The 22115-nt window shown below is 39.1% G+C and overlaps 2 protein-coding genes across 2 annotated transcripts in view; one reads left to right on the top strand and one right to left on the bottom strand.

Annotated features, from left to right (window-relative positions):
• Pxn (Peroxidasin) overlaps positions 1-22115 on the bottom strand; it is a 50448-nt gene that overhangs the window by 9881 nt on the left and 18452 nt on the right. The window contains exons 2-4 of the mRNA XM_032434705.2: positions 1210-1425; positions 1046-1117; positions 734-975 (exon numbers count right to left, since the gene is read on the bottom strand). Of these exons, the coding sequence (XP_032290596.1) occupies positions 734-975; positions 1046-1117; positions 1210-1425 (530 nt within the window). The remainder of the gene's footprint in view (positions 1-733; positions 976-1045; positions 1118-1209; positions 1426-22115) is intronic.
• On the top strand, positions 7822-9686 carry LOC6623660 (trypsin eta). Its single transcript, XM_032434706.2, has 3 exons — positions 7822-8309; positions 8362-8635; positions 8884-9686. The coding sequence occupies exons 1-3, from the start codon at positions 7846-7848 to the stop codon at positions 9232-9234; spliced, it is 1089 nt and encodes a 362-aa protein (XP_032290597.1). The 5' UTR covers positions 7822-7845; the 3' UTR covers positions 9235-9686.

The following is a 22115-nucleotide window of genomic DNA, read 5'->3' as shown; positions in this document are numbered from 1 at the left end:
TTAGCTTCAAGTAAAATGCATTAAGCTAAAAGCTCTATTATCTCTTTTATACAGTTGCTTAATTTCTTTACTCTGCTCTCAATTTTCAAGTCTTAATTTTATTTTTATTCATGTGCTTTGAAAATTATTGTTTCTTACTTTGTATTCCCTTTTATTATTTGAAAGCTTTTGTGTGTATGAAGAGCTTTTATGTGCTTCCAAATATACTGAAATATTTGTTCTCTAATCTATTAGTTGCAAGCTTTCGTGTGATTTCAAGGCTGTGCAAATACCTAGTTAGTCAATTTAGTTTTTCGGTTTGAAGTTTTGAACTGTCTTAATTAAGCTTAACATTTTTTAAGATCTTTCTTGAGCTTTGAGAATGTTTACCTATATAAACTATTTGATTTACTATATGATTTTGTAAAGGGTTTGTTTTGCTTTCTGTAGCTTTAATGAGCTTTTAAGTTGTGTACATTGCTAATTGATTCAACATGTTATTTTATTGAAGTTCATTCAAAAGCGGTTGTGAATAGCTTTGTTTGAGCTTTTACAGGAGCTCCTTAGCGCCATTAAGTAATACAGTAAAGAGCACCAAGTTTAATTAATTATATCAACTATGTGCTTTTAAAACTTTGTGGCTGGAGCTGATTAATTTTTTACAAGCTTCTTTTCTAACTGATAAAGCTTTTCTGCTGTTAAGCGCCGATTGCAGCTCGTGTCATTGGCTCCCTGCAACTACTTGCATACTTACCGCAATGGAAATGCGACTCCGTGAGGCTGGAGAAACTCTGACGCTGCAACGCGACGGGCTGAGCACAGGTCAACGTGATGCTCACCAGTTGACGCTGTGCATCCAGATGCCAGCGACGCCAGAGCGAGTAGACACCGCAATTGCAATCAATCGGGTTGCCATCCAAACGCAAACGCTTCAGGCTATGCAATTTGTTGAACATATCCTGCGGTAGACTGTTCAGCTTGTTGTTATGCAGAAAGCTGTAAGAGCCAAGAAAAAAAAAAAAACAAAGAAGCCAACGTGGAAAAGCACGCAATTAACGTAACTTACAGTCGATGCAAATGGGGTAAATTGTCAAAGAGACCAGCGGGCAGTTGCCAAATGTCATTGTCTTCCAGATAGCTGACGATAGATAAAAGCAATAAAAGTGGCAGTCAATGCAATTTTTTATTTTTAATTAAACTTGAACTCAAAGTGTGCTGCTATCTACTTACAGCGCCTCCAATCTTGGCAAATGCTGAAAGATGCTGGCGGGTAAGCGGCTCAGCTGATTCTTGTTCAAGTAGAGGAACCGCAACGCCGTCAGCCCCTTGAAGGCATCCTCGTGCACATAAGCCAGCTGGTTGTCGTTCAGGAAGAGCGTCGTCAGTTGGCCAAGTCCATTGAATGCCATGGGCGGCAACTCCTCAAACTGATTGAAGCGCAAATCTCTGCAAAACGACAGCAATGAGACAAAGGGCAACGGGTTGGCATAATAGAGCTGAGTGGGGTTTTTTCTGTATGGGTTGAATTTCATTCCACTTTTTGCAAATTCCATTTTGCTTGCCGCAATTTGCTGCAAGTTGTTTCCTGGTCGGACATGTGTCATGGCCAGTGTGCTTGTGTTTGTGTTTGTGTGGGTGTGTGTGTGTGTGAATCTGTGTAACTGGGTGTAACAATTAGTGCGTTACTTGAGCACACAATCAACACTAAGGGGCGTCGCACAAATGCTGAAATACTCGCAAACTCGTGCATCAAATTGAAAAAAAAAATGTCCTTTGAAGTGTCGAACACAGGCAAAAGTGTACAAAAGTGGTCAATAAATTGAGTTTAAACATGTACGAATACCTTGGCATCAATTAGAAACTTGGGTGCAATATAAATATTCAAGCTTTAATTATATCTAACAGGCACAGTCCTGGTTAGACGAGTTATTCACACATAAAGCCAACTGAAAATGCAGTCCCCGGTTGACTTAGGTATGCAGCATTGTCTGGTCACAGGCCGCAGTAGACAAAACTATACTAAATAATTAATAGTTTATATTGTTTGGATTGTTTGTTAAGAGGCCGGCAAAAATCCTCTAACTGAACCCTCCACGAGGGTGCTGGCTGGGCAATGGACACAGCAGTTGCCTCGGGCACAGTTTAACCCAAAGGTAACGCTGTGTCTAGCGAAGGTTATGGTGTAGTATTCTCCGGCAAGTCGGAGATGCTTTAACCAGACCATGGTTCAGAGGTGCCTGGCGGCAGGCTAAAAACGCATTGTGTTGTTTAATATATTAAAAAATCAATAACGAGGAGCAAGAGAAGAACTCAAGAACAGAGACATCAGCCCAAAGGGCGATGAAATGCATCGCCAGCGATCGCAGTAGTAGAGCGTCTGCCCTAGGCACATTTCAGAGGCAATCTAATAAAGTGGGTAACATTTGGTGCCAAGCACACATCTTTAGAGAAATTTCTTGCAACGTCCCTATCCAACATTTACTTGGGATAGGAGGAAGCATCTGAACAAAGAATTTGACTGTCCAGCTCAGGTAAGTGCTTCTTCAGCGGAGCTGTCTCTCTTTGGTGAGTAACACTTTAATTTATTATTATTATTATGCATATTTTATATTATTATTGTTCTGGAAATGGATAAAAAGATTTAAATAGTTTAATGTACAGGCAGAAGAAAGCATTCCCGATCCTATATAGTATATATATTCTTGGGCAGCATTAATATATGAGTAGTATCCGACTATATGTCACTCCGTCCGTCTCTCCGTCTATAAAGAGCTATAAAAGCTAAAGACTTGATTATTTGTATGTAGGTCCTCCCAGTACTTCCACGGTTGCTTCTTAAAGATCATCGATAACTTTGCCAATTTCCAAGCAATCGATACAAATCGATATCGTTATATAATTTAATCATATTTATCATTATAAATACAATTCAGAATGAGTTACTGTTGCTAACATACATTTCACATGTTAAAAGCTCAGTTATTTAAGACATGGGCTTTATAATCTGTTTGTAGCTTCTCCGTGTTGCGAAAGGCAAAATAAATACTCATTTAGAAAACATTTTACACACATTAAAAATTAATTAGGAAAAGTTGTGTGCCGTAGTTTTTATGCTTAGCGACAACGCAGCCAAGCGATAAGCCACACACGCAGAAACATGCCAACAATTACACACACTCACACACACACACACACACTTGGACACACATAGGGGCTAAGCCACAAACGGATCTCCCACATATGTTCGCGATTCGCGACCTCCTAAACTTGCCGCCTAATGGAAACAAGTGAGCCACGCGGCAAAGCTAACGACAGCAGTAGCAGTAGGAGCAGTAGCAGTAGGAGCAGTAGCAGTAGGAGCAGTAGCAGTAGGAGCAGCAGCTGAAAAAACTTTCTAATCAACTCTTGGAGTTTGCAGGGCAAACAACAACAACAAAAACAACCACTGTAAGTTGAGCAACAACAACAACTCGTTAGGGCGCAAATTCGATGCAGCAGCAACAACAACAAACAAACCACCAAAAAGACAAAACCAAACGGGATCCGTTAGAAACTTTAGGGCATACATGACCAATAGATACCCTGTGTGCCAAACAAAAAGTCGAATCAGAGTGAAAGCAAATTAAGATAGAAGTCAGCGTCCCTGCCTGGTTAAGCATTTAGCACTTACTTCAATTGAAAAGGCTCGAATCAAGTGTTTTGTGTTGTGCTTTGAAGCTAATTATGAGAACGAATTAGGCTTGATTTAAGATGGTAGGCGACCTTCATTTTTGCATTGATGTAGTACGGATTTAGTCTTTATATAAATCCCATTTGTGCCTAAAACATTCTCAGCTTAATTAAAAAAAAGTGTATTTTAATCTTATCTCTAAACCAAATTGAACCGACTTTAAGATTAATTAATCCTGGACTTAAATTGTTTGCAAATTGCAACTACATTTCAGATTTAACAATTTGTGGATTTAAAAATTGTTCCATTCAAATTCAGTAAAGTTATGATACCATGTTTTGAATCATAATTAGGTTTCATTGATGTAGCAAACAAGATTCTCAGAACGAGGCAGAAGTTCGCTCCGTGTGCTGAGCTACTGAACATATTCATTTTCAACATATAGGTTGATATGAATATGCATCAAAATTGTAATAAAAGAAAAAATTATTCAATTTTCAAACTATATGCAATTTATAGCAGGGAACAACAGCACGTTGTTAGCACAAAAGTTTGCTCTGAACTAAACTCAAAGTGAAAATTATACCAAGGTGGCAACGCTGTGCGTTGGCCAGCTTCAGTTACCGTTAGCTACGGCTGCACCCATTGCCGTTGCGCCTGCAACTGTTGTTGTTGTTGCTGCTGCTGGTGCTGCTGTTGCCAGCGATAATTACGGCACAGGTTTTTGGCCAGGAGCGAAAGGAGCCAGGAGCCAGGAGAAACGGCAACGGGAGCAGAGGCCACAGTTTAGTCCTCGTTGTCTAAACAAAAATTATGTTTTGTGGCTACTGTAAACATGCAACGCACGGAGTGCAACAACAACAGCTACAACAACAAAAACGAGTAGCTAACCCTAATTGGTGTCAGCGTTCAGTGCGTGGTTGTGCCACAATGTTCGGGTGTGCGTGTGTGTGTGTGTGCGCGTGTGTCTGTGTGTTAAGTGCATATGTTTCATGTGTGTGTAAATTGCAACTAAAGACGAACCAAAAAAAAAAATGGCAGAACAAACAACGCACGACAACGAAAACAACTTAAAAATCCAGAACAACACTAAAACCACTCACACGTACAGCTTGAGGGCTTCCACACACATACAGGCGCACAGACAGTGACACACACACACTCACACACATACACATACACATACACATGGCGCCCAAATGTTGGCACATAAACAAAGGCGCTGCCAGCGCTGCCTCTGTCAACGTCAACGTCAACGTCGCTCCGGCCTGGCCCGGACCCAGACCCGTGTGCTGGTCGGTTCCTGTGAAAAGAACCAAGCCCTCGGGCCGCTTCTGTATGCTGCATGCCACATGCCGCATGCCGCTTCCAATGTGCCCCAACATGGCAACCGCATGCACATTGCGGGCAAGCAGAGGCCTGAGGATGCGTTAACAGAGCGACGGGGCGGGTACATGGAAGGTAGTTGGCAATGCAACAACAACAACGACAACGATTTGTAAGTTGGCTCTGTGCATATCCTGCTTGGCCCGGCAATGCTAGCGCGGTTGAACGAGATGCCTTTGTGCGCATACGGAGGCAGCTTGATCCACTTTTTTCTATGGCCCAACTCTTGCGACTCCATTAGCCCCACAAGAGAGTCAACAACTCGCTGTGTGCTGCTCTGTTCCAACTTCACAAGTGACAGCGGGCTGAGTGATAGAGTGTCAGAGCAGCTAAGCTGCGTAAATATCTTGAGACAGTAGATCGAATAATTACAGATCTGACCAGTGCTACAAAAGTAGGGCAAAGTATAAGGTATATTTTAGGTTTTAATTTTAATGAAAAATTCATTAAAATTCATCATTTTTAAACTATTAGCTATTTGTGTACCTATTATATTATCTATATTTCATATAAATATAACTTTTTCAAAAGTATCTACTGTAGCATCTCTGCAGATGGGAAGGTATTTATAAATTAATATAAGGTTATATTACAACGTTTCCCAACACTTAACTGACTCTCAAGCAACCTCGCTTGACAGTGCTGCCAGTTGGGTACAGCTTGTTACGTGGCAACGCTGCAATGCAATGCAATGTAACCACATAATAAGCAAATGGGTAATTGGCAGCACTGTCAAGTATTTTATTTCCCTTTGAACATTGTTACGCAAAGGTGAGTTCAGTGCTGAAAGTGATTGCTATAAACACGTTGCAATAGACCTTTAACTTAATTTATAAATACTTTCTACCATAGGCTCTTTAAGCATCTGCAGGGAGAAGCTTCACTTATAAAGCTTCTCTAAGCCAATTAAAGAACTGTGCTTAAAGTGTTGACAGTTAATTGATTTTAAAACAATTTAAATTCCCTATGAATTGATGAAGTTATAATTAAGATGATTATAGGTTTTGCTTTTGTGTTACCTTTCCTTTTCTTTATTTTATAAAATTGCACTTGATATTTGAAGCCCGTCAATAATAGTTTATATAGTTAACTGTTTAGTTACGTATTTGCTTTCAGCTGTAACTTTTGCAAAGACATGAAGCTCTTATGTCGACTAGTTTATTGACTTTTTGAAATAGTAAGCCAGACAGCAAATTTAAAATTCTATTCCAAGTTACAGAGCCACTGTGCACTGATTTTTTACTATCCCTCTCACTCTACCTCCCCCTCTCTCTCTCTCTCTATCTCTCCCTTTCTCTCTCTGCAGCCCTGTCCTTGCTTGCGCTGCTCCCAATGTCCTTTTGGACGTGTGACAAACGATGGTCCACTCAATGCACATACAAAAGAGCGTGAGTCCTGTTTCTGAGCCTAGTCAGCAGCTGCCATTGCTTCTGCTCCTTTTGCTGCTTTGTATGCTTGTGTGTGTGCGTGTGTGTGCGGGTGTGCGTGTGCGTTTTGTGCCAGTTGCAGGCGGCATAGTTGCGTGTCAGTTGCGCAACTATTTGTCGAGCTTCAGTCCCGGCTAAAAAAGAAAGGACAGCTCCAAAGGCTCTTACTACCCATTTCGTGCCGTACTCAAAGCTGACCCGACATGCTGGGCTGCCTGCTCCGGAGCGCTGCATCATTTCAATCAGCACTTAAGCTCATCGAGTGCCTGCGCCCAGAGCCTTATTTCGACTGCGTTGCAAGAAAATTGCAAGAATTTTTGTGCCTGGCCAACAGCAGACTTCAAAGTGATTTTTGTTAATAGCAGGTTTTCCTTTTTCATTTTTTGTTTTATTTGGCTTTTCAAATTGCCAATTAAATTTATGCGCATACACAGAAAACACGCATACGCCATGTTGGCCAGCATTTGCGTTCTCCTCTCCCAGCGCATATCCTGTGTCTGATGCTGTCCATCAGGCATCTATGTCTGCACTTAATTAATGCATATTATTGACAAAAGCATAGCTTGTTCGAATATGTTTGTCTATTCACGCATGCATGCACTCACACGTATGCACACACACACAGGCATGCAATTGTTACGTATACGCTTTGATGTCCGTGCAGAGGGAATTTATGGTTCACCCACAAAACTGGAGCCAAACGTTGTGTTTCGAGCCACAGCCAGACAGTAAATTGTATGAAAACAATTATTAGTGTACAGCTAACGGGTTAACCAACACTTGTATAAGTACGAACACCCACCCTCACACCACACACCACTTTTATGCCTTACACAACTGTGGGCGTGGCTCGATTTAGGTGTGGCAGGGCAGCTAGCAAAACGTGTCGCGTGCGCAACGGGCGTTAGTGGCTTTACAAATTTGATTTCAATTAGTTGTTCAAATTAGTGAGGCAAAACCACAGCAACTAAATTACTGAATACTGCTGAGAGGGAGGCGGGAAATGCGATTTGAATCCGTGCTAATAACTGTCGCTTCAAAAAAGTGACCGAATCGAAAGTAAAAAAATATTATAAAAAAATATATTTAGCTAGCTTAACTAAGTCATAGTCTTTTACTTTTATCTGTCTCTTTATTATTACCCTGCTTTTATCAACCCTGCTGAAAAAGTAACTTTTCTCCCTTTCTCAACACTGGCAATCTAGTGATGAGTAAATAGCTAGCTAAGATCATTAACAGATGACCAGCAGCTGTCTAGATGTCTACGAACATGCTCATAGCGGATACTTGACTTTTTGTATATTTTCAATGCACTTTCTGCTTAAGCTTTTACGCTCTAGGAGTTTACAATCATTTATTTTTACAATTTTAAAAACAGAACAAATGGGAGTTTCAAAATTTGTTGTATATAACCTGTTCTTACTATTCTTCATCGGCCAGTCAGTCTCAGGTTTTGACCATTTGTGGAACTGCAGCACACACATTGAATTTGCTTCGAGAGAAAGCAACTGCCATACTCTTTACCAGCTGCGCTCACCTGCGAGCGTGGATAGCTTTTCCATGGCACCCTCGGACATGTCCCAAGTCCATGCTCGAGGTGATGAGCCTGCACCCCAGACACAGAGCGACAACTCTAGGCAAAACATAAGCACCTTTGATGCGGACAATGGTGAATTCCACTTTCTAGTAACCGGCGGCTATCGTCCCGAAAAGGATGACCTGGTTAAATTTTTAGTTTCGGTACGACTTAAACAGAGATCTAAATTCTTTGGCGACGACCATATGTGTGGCGGCTGTTTAATATCTAAGACAGTTGTTCTAACAGCAGCCCATTGTCTGGTTGATGAGTATGTCATCACGGTTACTAAGAGCACTTCATATCTAATTTTGACATTGCAGAAGCGAAACGGTTCTACCTAGAAATAAGTTAAAGGTAGTTGCAGGTACACCGCGTCGCCTATTGAAGACAAGTAGGACCCAACAAATAAAAGTGAAAAAGGTCAGGCCGCATCCAGAGTTCTCCGCTGAAACACTGTCCAATGATATTGGCATTTTACTTCTCAAAAGCGAGATGCAGCCAGATGAAAATTTTGTCGCTATAATACCCATGGCGGGCGAGGATCCCTCCGCTGGATTAAAGTGCACAGTCATTGGATGGGGTGCTATTTTTGAGGTAAGTCTCTAACTGGAAAATATGAAAATTCTGAGCACTTCTTGGGGAAGAAAAAGGAATCAGGTTTTGAATAAAATTTTATATAGATATTACAAATATAATCAGAATGAGAGATAAATAAAACGGGAGTAAGCAGAATCTGATTCTCTATTACAAATAGCTCCGAATGAGAGAATTGACTGCCTATAATAAATGTATCGGAAATAAGCAGAATACTATCTGATTCTCATTAAAATCTGCACTCCTAGAATGGCCCATTACCCGACGAGGCAGTCAGAGGCGATTTGACTATCCTTCCAAATGAATTTTGCTATACATTAAGCTTATTTGAAAAAGGCATGATATGTGCCTCGAACCCAAAGGATTTCGAAGTGGACTCCTGCCAGGGTGATTCGGGTGGACCGTTAATATGCGCAGGAAAAGTGGTGGGCGTCGTCTCCTTTGGCGAAGGCTGTGGCAAGCCGTTTTCCGCCGGCGTTTACGCTGATGTATACTACTATCGTAATTGGATAGAGAATAATGCAGCAAAGTGCCCATTGGCGTCCTGGTTTTGGCTTCTACTGATCGCGCTGGTAATGCAAACTCTGCGAGCTCACTGACTTTAGAATGTGTGCTTAGAGTTAATCAGATTTATGAATCTCGATTTTGAGCGATTTTAAGTTGTTCTCTGGAAAATATGAAAAATTCTGTGCACACCGTGGTAAAAGCGTTGACTAAGAAGCTCGCTGTAAAATTACGTCCAAACCGAATGACTGACTAGTGCTACTTAATGGTTACTTTTAAACATCAAGTTTCCACCCATTTCGTCACGACTTTCCTTAATAAAGGAATTCGCTTTCAACTAAAATTTTACATAGATATTACAAATAGATCCGAATGAGAGAATCGAGAGATGTATTTATATTTGACTCTATTTTAAAGTGAACGGCAATAAGCAGAATAATATCTGATTCTTCTTTAAAGTTCCCAGAAAGGCCCATTACCCGACGAGGTAGTCAGAGGCGATTTGAGTAAGCAATGCAGCAAGCTTGTGTGTGTGTGTGTGCGAGCGAGCGTGTGTTAGTGTATGCTTTCATGTATGTATGCATTTATGTATGTATGTATGCGTGCATGTTTGTTTTCTACTACCAAACGCAGATCTTATGATGCCGCTGTGCTGCAATAAATAAAACGAATTTCTACCAAGTGCTCTCCTCCTCGATTCTCAAAAATTCAAGTAGATCTTGCTGAAATTCAACAAGGCAGGAAACGTTTGGCGGTGGAGCAGGAGAAGGTGGAGCGGGTTATTATATATGTATGTTTTTGTATGTATGTATGATTGTATGTATGTATGTGTGTATGTATGTATGTGGGTATGTGTGTATATGTATGTATGTATGTATGTATGTATGTATGTATTTATTTATGTATGTATGTATGTGTGTATTTATGTATGTATGTATTTATGTATGTGTGTATGTATGTATATGTGCATGTATGTAGGCATCGCGGCATGTATTCATACATGTAGGCATGCATTCATGTTTGCATAAACATATACATTACAAACATGGAGACCAAAAAATCTTTGAATCTCATTTCTACTGAGCAAGCTTAGATCCTGCGAAAGGTATGAAACATGTCTCAAATGATTTGTATAGATTTTTGGAAATAAAATTGAACACCCACCCCTCAGACGAATTTTAGCAGAGATATTTGAAAATGAGTTTGAGGCCGGTAAGCAAAAAAGTTTCATACAAACGTTTTTCGCGATTTTTCCATACATACGAGTGAAATTCCCCGAAAACCCCGACTTAGCGTGCATATTCATTGCATAAGGTAACTACTTTACAAATGTTCGCTTCCTAACTCTGACAGTGAGTCAGGGCAAACAGTTTTAAATATAGAGATTAAGTATTGTTATATATAATATAATTGTACAAACTTTAAAGATATTAGTTTGAAACCCTATTTTTGATATTTTATGCGAGAGAGAGAAAGAGAGAAAAAAGAGGCAGCTACTTGCCAACATAAAGCTTAACTAGCTAGCAAATATATTGTATAGCATTCTTAGGATATGCTAGTAACAATCTCATTTAAGTCTTCCGCATTCTTAGCCAGCCTTCACACCCTATATCAGCATTAAGATCTAAAACCCGGCATCCTTTCAAATCTGACATGAATTTAAGTTGCCAGCTGCTGTTGGTTTTGTTATTAACTCCTTAAATGGCTTTCATTAGTGTAAGCTCTTGATTTTCTCGCAGATTTCCAGCTGCTGTACTCTGTATGCACATGTGTTAACGCTGCCATTTGAGAGTGTGTTTGTCTGTGTGTACATGCCTCCAGCTTTCGCTTCTGTGCGCCGCGAAGTATGCAACAAAAAACCGATAAATATGCGCTTTTTATTTGTCCAGGCTAAGCACGCAGCGCCTCTTACGATGCATAATTTCCCTCGGCCCGCGCGTCTGTGCTCTTATCTGTACGATCGCTGACTGGGCGTGGCACGTAGCTCGTAACCACCCACCCCTAACCCATCTAAGCTCGCGCAAAGACACGCCTCATGTTTCGTTGTTAAGGTGAATTTGCCATTGTTGTTGGCTTCGCTGCAGCCGCCATTGCTGTTGTCTTTGATTATGATTTGTCTGGCTTACACACAGCTCATCCACACACACACACACACGCACACACACAGACACACACACATCGGCTTAGGCAGGCTCTTATGACGCTCCTTCACTGTGTTACTTTTCCCTAGGCAGCCTTTATGGCAAATGTGACAATAAAAACAAAATTTAGCTTTAGCTTGGCCAACTACAAACAGCCAGAGCACAAGCATACCCACACCCACAACGCACACATACATACACACATACACTCACATAGACACACACTCACACAGACGCACGTTGCACACATTATTGTCATAACATGGCTTACAAACACGCAAATAACAAGCAGCATCAGCAACAGCACCAACAACAACAACAACAAAAACAACAACAGCAGCAATAAAAGCAAATGCGGTGGAAACAGTCCGATGTGTGTGTAAGACCATTAGATACCCTAGAGGGGTATGCAAATAAGCGCATATCATTTCTAAACAAAAGAGTTTAAAAAAACGGTACAGTTCATGCAAAGAACATGTGCAATCTGCATGAAGTTGGCTGCGCCTATTTGGCATTTCCCTCATTTGTGACAGTGTGGCCACATTTATTTATGCATAAAAGCTTTTAGCAATATGCAGCCACACTGAGCATATTGAATAAGAAAATTATGGCAGATTATAAATAAAATAGAAATGCAGCGAGCTTATTCGAACCGTGAACCGAACCTTTGACAGATTTTTGTTGGCTTGCAGCCCTGGTTTTAAGTACAGCATACCCTGCCAGCATTCGCGTACAGGCTATGTCAGCCATAACAATAATAACCCGGCGGCAAAGGCATTTTGCATCCTGCCAGCACAACCTGAGCCTGTTCGGTTGCCCAGGTGATTTCTGGCTGACAGGCGATAGTCAAACGAAGACTCATGACAATTGCCAAGTGCAGCTGCATATGTATGTGTGTGTGTGTGTGTGTGTGAAGTGTGTGTGCCTGCCATAAGCTGCAGTTGCAGGCGAGACACTTGGTAATGTAATTCGCAACCCTGCAACCCACAATGTATTTTATTTTTGTGTGCTGGCGTTTTATTATTATTAAACAAAAGCCACTGCCGCTCACCGCCCACCGACCCCCGTCTGCTGCAGTTGTCGCTCTTGACGCTGCTTGACATTGTTTACCTGTTTCGTTAGCTTGTGCGAAAGTTCTGGCTGTCAGTCAGCCAGTCACTTTATCACTCGGTCAGTTCTCTGCCCCTGGCTGACAGCCCTAAGACGGCCCTCTCTCTCTCTCTGTCTCTCTCTCTCTCTCTCTCCCTTTCAGTCAGCTGCACCGAATTCTATCTGGGCTTAGTTTTCAGCTGCAGCTCGTATTCAATTTGATTTGGTTGCTTACATTACGCACACACACGCACGCTTAAGAAGCGTCCGTGTGTGTGAACTGTTAATGTAATTGTGCCCATTCCGGACATTTGTTGTTGCTTATTTCGGGTACTTAGAGCACTTTGCGTAATTGCCTTCGAGTTGCTGCATGCATAAAATGCCTTGCCCAAAAGTATTTCAAAGTACTCGTTCGAATTGCATTCGTCTTGTTTAGCCTAATTTGCACAGCTCGAAAACTATTTAAAAGCTGCAGTTCAAGTTTTGAGTGCTTTCTTCGGCCACATACAACAGATTACCTGTAGGTTTCGTGGTATTTTCTTAAAAATAAATAAAATCAGACTTTATGCCAAACCAGAGACGAAAATGCAGTCAGGCATTTTGACCGAAGACTGTGGAAAATATCTTCTTTACAAATTTATGTGCACAAATATAAAAGTCAAACCAAGCCATAGTCAGAGTGCAAAAATTAATTGAGTTTTGTTGAGACTTTTAAGTCTTTAACTATGAATTTATTATTATTTATAGTTGGCAGTTGTTAACAAAAGAAACTCTTAACTTTTTGTTTTAAGATTTTATATCCAGAATCCATAGTTTTAGCTTCGGCCCAAATGGTATTCCTCATAAATATTTGGCATCATTTTTAGAGCTTGTGTTCCGGCAATAGCTTTAACTATGGACTCAAGATATTTTTAATTTTGGTCAAAAATACCAAATATACAAACCTCTTGAAAATCTGATGAGATTTGACCAAGTTATAGGGGTGGGAAGTTTTGACCTATGTCTATATAAGATATTTCAGGGTTTCATTTTGACATGAATATGGACCAAAAATTATGTTCCCAGATTTAGATGCCAAATTGTTCTAGAGGCCAAACCATGAAGAAAAAGCCAAACCTCTTGAAAATCTGATGAGATTTGACCAAGTTATGGGGGTGGAAAGTTTTGACCTATGTCTATATAAGATATTTCAGGGTTCCACTTTGACATGAATATGGACCAAAAATTATGTTCCCAGATTTAGATGCCAAATTGTTCTAGAGGCCAAACCATGAAGAAAAAGCCAAACCTCTTGAAAATCTGATGAGATTTGACCAAGTTATGGGGGTGGAAAGTTTTGACCTATGTCTATGTTAGATATTTCAGGGTTCCATTTTGACATGAATATGGACCAAAAATTATGTTACCAGATTTAGATGCCAAATTGTTCTTGAGGCCAAACCATGAAGAAAAAGACAAACCTCTTGAAAATGTGATGAGATTTGACCAAGTTATGGGGGTGGGAAGTTTTGACCTATGTCTATATAAGATATTTCAGGGTTCCACTTTGACATGAATATGGACCAAAAATTATGTTCCCAGATTTAGATGCCAAATTGTTCTAGAGGCCAAACCATGAAGAAAAAGCCAAACCTCTTGAAAATCTGATGAGATTTGACCAAGTTATGGGGGTGGGAAGTTTTGACCTATGTCTATATAAGATATTTCAGGGTTTCATTTTGACATGAATATGGACCAAAAATTATGTTCCCAGATTTAGATGCCAAATTGTTCTTGAGGCCAAACCATGAAGTAAAAGCCAAACCTCTTGAAAATGTGATGAGATTTGACCAAGTTATGGGGGTGGGAAGTTTTGACCTATGTCTATATAAGATATTTCAGGGTTCCACTTTGACATGAATATGGACCAAAAATTACGTTCCCAGATTTAGATGCCAAATTGTTCTTGAGGCCAAACCATAAAGAAAAAGACAAACCTCTTGAAAATCTGATGAGATTTGACCAAGTTATGAAAACGGGAAGTTTTGACCTATGTCTATATAAGATATTTCAGGGTTCCACTTTGACATGAATATGGACCAAAAATTACGTTCCCAAATTTAGATGCCAAATTGTTCTAGAGGCCAAACCATGAAGAAAAAGCCAAACCTCTTGAAAATCTGATGAGATTTGACCAAGTAATGGGGGTGGGAAGTTTTGACCTATGTCTATGTTAGATATTTCAGGGTTCCATTTTGACATGAATATGGACCAAAAATTATGTTCCCAGATTTAAATGCCAAATTGTTCTTGAGGCCAAACCATGAAGAAAAAGCCAAACCTCTTGAAAATCTGATGAGATTTGACCAAGTTATGGGGGTAGGAAGTTCTGACCTATGTCTATATAAGATATTTCAGGGTTCCATTTTGACATGAATATGGACAAAAAATTATGTTCCCAGATTTAGATGCCAAATTGTTCTTGAGGCCAAACCATGAAGAAAAAGCCAAACCTCTTGAAAATGTGATGAGATTTGACCAAGTTATGGGGGTGGGAAGTTTTGACCTATGTCTATATAAGATATTTCAGGGTTCCACTTTGACATGAATATGGACCAAAAATTACGTTCCCAAATTTAGATGCCAAATTGTTCTAGAGGCCAAACCATGAAGAAAAAGCCAAACCTCTTGAAAATCTGATGAGATTTGACCAAGTTATGGGGGTGGGAAGTTTTGACCTATGTCTATGTTAGATATTTCAGGGTTCCATTTTGACATGAATTTGGACCAAAAATTATGTTCCCAGATTTAAATGCCAAATTGTTCTTGAGGCCAAACCATGAAGAAAAAGCCAAACCTCTTGAAAATCTGATGAGATTTGACCAAGTTATGGGGGTAGGAAGTTCTGACCTATGTCTATATAAGATATTTCAGAGTTCCATTTTGACATGAATATGGACAAAAAATTATGTTCCCAGATTTAGATGCCAAATTGTTCTTGAGGCCAAACCATGAAGAAAAAGCCAAACCTCTTGAAAATGTGATGAGATTTGACCAAGTTATGGGGGTGGGAAGTTTTGACCTATGTCTATATAAGATATTTCAGGGTTCCACTTTGACATGAATATGGACCAAAAATTATGTTCCCAGATTTAGATGCCAAATTGTTCTAGAGGCCAAACCATGAAGAAAAAGCCAAACCTCTTGAAAATCTGATGAGATTTGACCAAGTTATGGGGGTGGGAAGTTTTGACCTATGTCTATGTTAGATATTTCAGGGTTCCATTTTGACATGAATATGGACCAAAAATTATGTTCCCAGATTTAAATGCCAAATTGTTCTTGAGGCCAAACCATGAAGAAAAAGCCAAACCTCTTGAAAATCTGATGAGATTTGACCAAGTAATGGGGGTGGGAAGTTTTGACCTATGTCTATATTAGATATTTCAGGGTTCCACTTTGACATGACTATGGACCAAAAATTACGTTCCCAGATTTAGATGCCAAATTGTTCTTGAGGCCAAACCATGAAGAAAAAGCCAAACCTCTTGAAAATGTGATGAGATTTGACCAAGTTATGGGGGTGGGAAGTTTTGACCTATGTCCATATAAGATATTTCAGGGTTCCATTTTGACATGAATATGGACCAAAAATTATGTTCCCAGATTTAGATGCCAAATTGTTCTTGAGGCCAAACCATGAAGAAAAAGCCAAACCTCTTGAAAATCTGATGAGATTTGACCAAGTTATGGGGGTGGGAAGTTTTGACCTATGTCTATATTAGATATTTCAGGGTTCCACTTTGACATGAATATGGACCAAAAATTACGATCCCAGATTTAGATGCCAAATTGTTCTTGAGGCCAAACCATGAAGAAAAAGCCAAACCTCTTGAAAATCTGATGAGATTTGACCAAGTTATGGGGGTGGGAAATTTTGACCTATGTCTATGTTAGATATTTCAGGGTTCCATTTTGACATGAATATGGACTAAAAATTACGTTCCTAGATTTAAATGCCAAATTGTTCTTGAGGCCAAACCATGAAGAAAATGCCAAACCTCTTGAAAATCTGATGAGATTTGACCAAGTTATGGGGGTGGAAAGTTTTGACCTATGTCTATATAAGATATTTCAGGGTTTCACTTTGACATGAATATGGACCAAAAATTACGTTCGCAGATTTAGATGCCAAATTGTTCTTGAGGCCAAACCATGAAGAAAAAGCCAAACCTCTTGAAAATCTGATGAGATTTGACCAAGTTATGGGGGTGGAAAGTTTTGACCTATGTCTATGTTAGATATTTCAGGGTTCCATTTTGACATGAATATGGACCAAAAATTATGTTACCAGATTTAGATGCCAAATTGTTCTTGAGGCCAAGCCATGAAGAAAAAGACAAACCTCTTGAAAATCTGATGAGATTTGACCAAGTTATGGGGGTGGGAAGTTTTGACCTATGTAAGATATTTCAGGGTTCCATTTTGACATGAATATGGACCAAAAATTATGTTACCAGATTTAGATGCCAAATTGTTCTTGAGGCCAAGCCATGAAGAAAAAGACAAACCTCTTGAAAATCTGATGAGATTTGACCAAGTTATGAAAATGCGAAGTTTTGACCTATGTCTATATAAGATATTTCAGGGTTCCACTTTGACATGAATATGGACCAAAAATTACGTTCCCAAATTTAGATGCCAAATTGTTCTAGAGGCCAAACCATGAAGAAAAAGACAAACCTCTTGAAAATCTGATGAGATTTGACCAAGTTATGGGGGTGGAAAGTTTTGACCTATGTCTATATAAGATATTTCAGGGTTCCATTTTGTCATGAATATGAACCAAAAATTATGTTCCCAGATTTAGATGCCAAATTGTTCTAGAGGCCAAACCATGAAGAAAAAGCCAAACCTCTTGAAAATCTGATGAGATATGACCAAGTTATGGGGGTGGGAAGTTTTGACCTATGTCTATATAAGATATTTCAGGGTTCCACTTTGACATGAATATGGACCAAAAATTACGATCCCAGATTTAGATGCCAAATTGTTCTTGAGGCCAAACCATGAAGAAAAAGCCAAACCTCTTGAAAATCTGATGAGATTTGACCAAGTTATGGGGGTGGGAAATTTTGACCTATGTCTATGTTAGATATTTCAGGGTTCCATTTTGACATGAATATGGACTAAAAATTACGTTCCTAGATTTAGATGCCAAATTGTTCTTGAGGCCAAACCATGAAGAAAAAGCCAAACCTCTTGAAAATCTGATGAGATTTGACCAAGTTATGGGGGTGGGAAATTTTGACCTATGTCCATATAAGATATTTCAGGGTTCCATTTTGACATGAATATGGACCAAAAATTATGTTCCCAGATTTAAATGCCAAATTGTTCTTGAAGCCAAACCATGAAGAAAAAGCCAAACCTCTTGAAAATCTGATGAGATTTGACCAAGTTATGGGGGTGGGAAGTTTTGACCTATGTCTATATTAGATATTTCAGGGTTCCATTTTGACATGAATATGGACCAAAAATTACGTTCCCAGATTTAGATGCCAAATTGTTCTTGAGGCCAAACCATGAAGAAAAAGCCAAACCTCTTGAAAATCTGATGAGATTTGACCAAGTTATGGGGGTGGGAAGTTTTGACCTATGTCTATATAAGATATTTCAGGGTTCCACTTTGACATGAATATGGACCAAAAATTACGTTCGCAGATTTAGATGCCAAATTGTTCTTGAGGCCAAACCATGAAGAAAAAGCAAAACCTCTTGAAAATCTGATGAGATTTGACCAAGTTGTGGGGGTGGGAAATTTTGACTTATGTCTATGTTAGATATTTCAGGGTTCCATTTTGACATGAATATGGACCAAAAATTATGTTCCCAGATTTAAATGCCAAATTGTTCTTGAGGCCAAACCATGAAGAAAAAGCCGAACCTCTTGAAAATCTGATGAGATTTGACCAAGTTATGGGGGTGGGAAGTTTTGACCTATGCCTATATTAGATAGTTCAGGGTTCCATTTTGACATGAATATGGACCAAAAATTACGTTCCCAGATTTAAATGCCAAATTGTTCTTGAGGCCAAACCATGAAGAAAAAGCCAAACCTCTTGAAAATCTGATGAGATTTGACCAAGTAATGGGGGTGGGAAGTTTTGACCTATGTCTATGTTAGATATTTCAGGGTTCCATTTTGACATGAATATGGACCAAAAATTATGTTCCCAGATTTAAATGCCAAATTGTTCTTGAGGCCAAACCATGAAGAAAAAGCCAAACCTCTTGAAAATCTGATGAGATTTGACCAAGTTATGGGGGTAGGAAGTTCTGACCTATGTCTATATAAGATATTTCAGGGTTCCATTTTGACATGAATATGGACAAAAAATTATGTTCCCAGATTTAGATGCCAAATTGTTCTTGAGGCCAAACCATGAAGAAAAAGCCAAACCTCTTGAAAATGTGATGAGATTTGACCAAGTTATGGGGGTGGGAAGTTTTGACCTATGTCTATATAAGATATTTCAGGGTTCCACTTTGACATGAATATGGACCAAAAATTACGTTCCCAAATTTAGATGCCAAATTGTTCTAGAGGCCAAACCATGAAGAAAAAGCCAAACCTCTTGAAAATCTGATGAGATTTGACCAAGTTATGGGGGTGGGAAGTTTTGACCTATGTCTATGTTAGATATTTCAGGGTTCCATTTTGACATGAATTTGGACCAAAAATTATGTTCCCAGATTTAAATGCCAAATTGTTCTTGAGGCCAAACCATGAAGAAAAAGCCAAACCTCTTGAAAATCTGATGAGATTTGACCAAGTTATGGGGGTAGGAAGTTCTGACCTATGTCTATATAAGATATTTCAGGGTTCCATTTTGACATGAATATGGACAAAAAATTATGTTCCCAGATTTAGATGCCAAATTGTTCTTGAGGCCAAACCATGAAGAAAAAGCCAAACCTCTTGAAAATGTGATGAGATTTGACCAAGTTATGGGGGTGGGAAGTTTTGACCTATGTCTATATAAGATATTTCAGGGTTCCACTTTGACATGAATATGGACCAAAAATTACGTTCGCAGATTTAGATGCCAAATTGTTCTTGAGGCCAAACCATGAAGAAAAAGCCAAAACTCTTGAAAATCTGATGAGATTTGACCAAGTTGTGGGGGTGGGAAATTTTGACTTATGTCTATGTTAGATATTTCAGGGTTCCATTTTGACATGAATATGGACCAAAAATTATGTTCCCAGATTTAAATGCCAAATTGTTCTTGAGGCCAAACCATGAAGAAAAAGCCGAACCTCTTGAAAATCTGATGAGATTTGACCAAGTTGTGGGGGTGGGAAATTTTGACTTATGTCTATGTTAGATATTTCAGGGTTCCATTTTGACATGAATATGGACCAAAAATTATGTTCCCAGATTTAAATGCCAAATTGTTCTTGAGGCCAAACCATGAAGAAAAAGCCGAACCTCTTGAAAATCTGATGAGATTTGACCAAGTTATGGGGGTGGGAAGTTTTGACCTATGTCTATATTAGATAGTTCAGGGTTCCATTTTGACATGAATATGGACCAAAAATTACGTTCCCAGATTTAAATGCCAAATTGTTCTTGAGGCCAAACCATGAAGAAAAAGCCAAACCTCTTGAAAATCTGATGAGATTTGACCAAGTAATGGGGGTGGGAAGTTCTGACCTATGTATATGTTAGATATTTCAGGGTTCCATTTTGACATGAATATGGACCAAAAATTATGTTCCCAGATTTAAATGCCAAATTGTTCTTGAGGCCAAACCATGAAGAAAAAGCCAAACCTCTTGAAAATCTGATGAGATTTGACCAAGTTATGGGGGTAGGAAGTTCTGACCTATGTCTATATAAGATATTTCAGGGTTCCATTTTGACATGAATATGGACAAAAAATTATGTTCCCAGATTTAGATGCCAAATTGTTCTTGAGGCCAAACCATGAAGAAAAAGCCAAACCTCTTGAAAATGTGATGAGATTTGACCAAGTTATGGGGGTGGGAAGTTTTGACCTATGTCTATATAAGATATTTCAGGGTTCCACTTTGACATGAATATGGACCAAAAATTACGTTCCCAAATTTAGATGCCAAATTGTTCTAGAGGCCAAACCATGAAGAAAAAGCCAAACCTCTTGAAAATCTGATGAGATTTGACCAAGTTATGGGGGTGGGAAGTTTTGACCTATGTCTATGTTAGATATTTCAGGGTTCCATTTTGACATGAATTTGGACCAAAAATTATGTTCCCAGATTTAAATGCCAAATTGTTCTTGAGGCCAAACCATGAAGAAAAAGCCAAACCTCTTGAAAATCTGATGAGATTTGACCAAGTTATGGGGGTAGGAAGTTCTGACCTATGTCTATATAAGATATTTCAGGGTTCCATTTTGACATGAATATGGACAAAAAATTATGTTCCCAGATTTAGATGCCAAATTGTTCTTGAGGCCAAACCATGAAGAAAAAGCCAAACCTCTTGAAAATGTGATGAGATTTGACCAAGTTATGGGGGTGGGAAGTTTTGACCTATGTCTATATAAGATATTTCAGGGTTCCACTTTGACATGAATATGGACCAAAAATTATGTTCCCAGATTTAGATGCCAAATTGTTCTAGAGGCCAAACCATGAAGAAAAAGCCAAACCTCTTGAAAATCTGATGAGATTTGACCAAGTTATGGGGGTGGGAAGTTTTGACCTATGTCTATGTTAGATATTTCAGGGTTCCATTTTGACATGAATATGGACCAAAAATTATGTTCCCAGATTTAAATGCCAAATTGTTCTTGAGGCCAAACCATGAAGAAAAAGCCAAACCTCTTGAAAATCTGATGAGATTTGACCAAGTTATGGGGGTGGGAAGTTTTGACCTATGTCTATATTAGATATTTCAGGGTTCCACTTTGACATGACTATGGACCAAAAATTACGTTCCCAGATTTAGATGCCAAATTGTTCTTGAGGCCAAACCATGAAGAAAAAGCCAAACCTCTTGAAAATCTGATGAGATTTGACCAAGTTATGGGGATGGGAAGTTTTGACCTATGTCCATATAAGATATTTCAGGGTTCCATTTTGACATGAATATGGACCAAAAATCACGTTCCCAGATTTAGATGCCAAATTGTTCTTGAGGCCAAACCATGAAGAAAAAGCCAAACCTCTTGAAAATCTGATGAGATTTGACCAAGTTATGGGGGTAGGAAGTTCTGACCTATGTCTATATAAGATATTTCAGGGTTCCATTTTGACATGAATATGGACCAAAAATTATGTTCCCAGATTTAGATGCCAAATTGTTCTTGAGGCCAAACCATGAAGAAAAAGCCAAACCTCTTGAAAATCTGATGAGATTTGACCAAGTTATGGGGGTAGGAAGTTCTGACCTATGTCTATATAAGATATTTCAGGGTTCCATTTTGACATGAATATGGACAAAAAATTATGTTCCCAGATTTAGATGCCAAATTGTTCTAGAGGCCAAACCATGAAGAAAAAGCCAAACCTCTTGAAAATCTGATGAGATTTGACCAAGTTATGGGGGTGGGAAGTTTTGACCTATGTCTATGTTAGATATTTCAGGGTTCCATTTTGACATGAATTTGGACCAAAAATTATGTTCCCAGATTTAAATGCCAAATTGTTCTTGAGGCCAAACCATGAAGAAAAAGCCAAACCTCTTGAAAATCTGATGAGATTTGACCAAGTTATGG

This window comes from Drosophila virilis, chromosome 3 (genome assembly GCF_030788295.1).
Source record: "Drosophila virilis strain 15010-1051.87 chromosome 3, Dvir_AGI_RSII-ME, whole genome shotgun sequence".
Classification (NCBI taxonomy): domain Eukaryota; kingdom Metazoa; phylum Arthropoda; class Insecta; order Diptera; family Drosophilidae; genus Drosophila; species Drosophila virilis.
The sequence above is the reverse complement of the archived record's forward strand: the minus strand, read 5'-3'. Positions and strand labels throughout refer to the sequence as shown.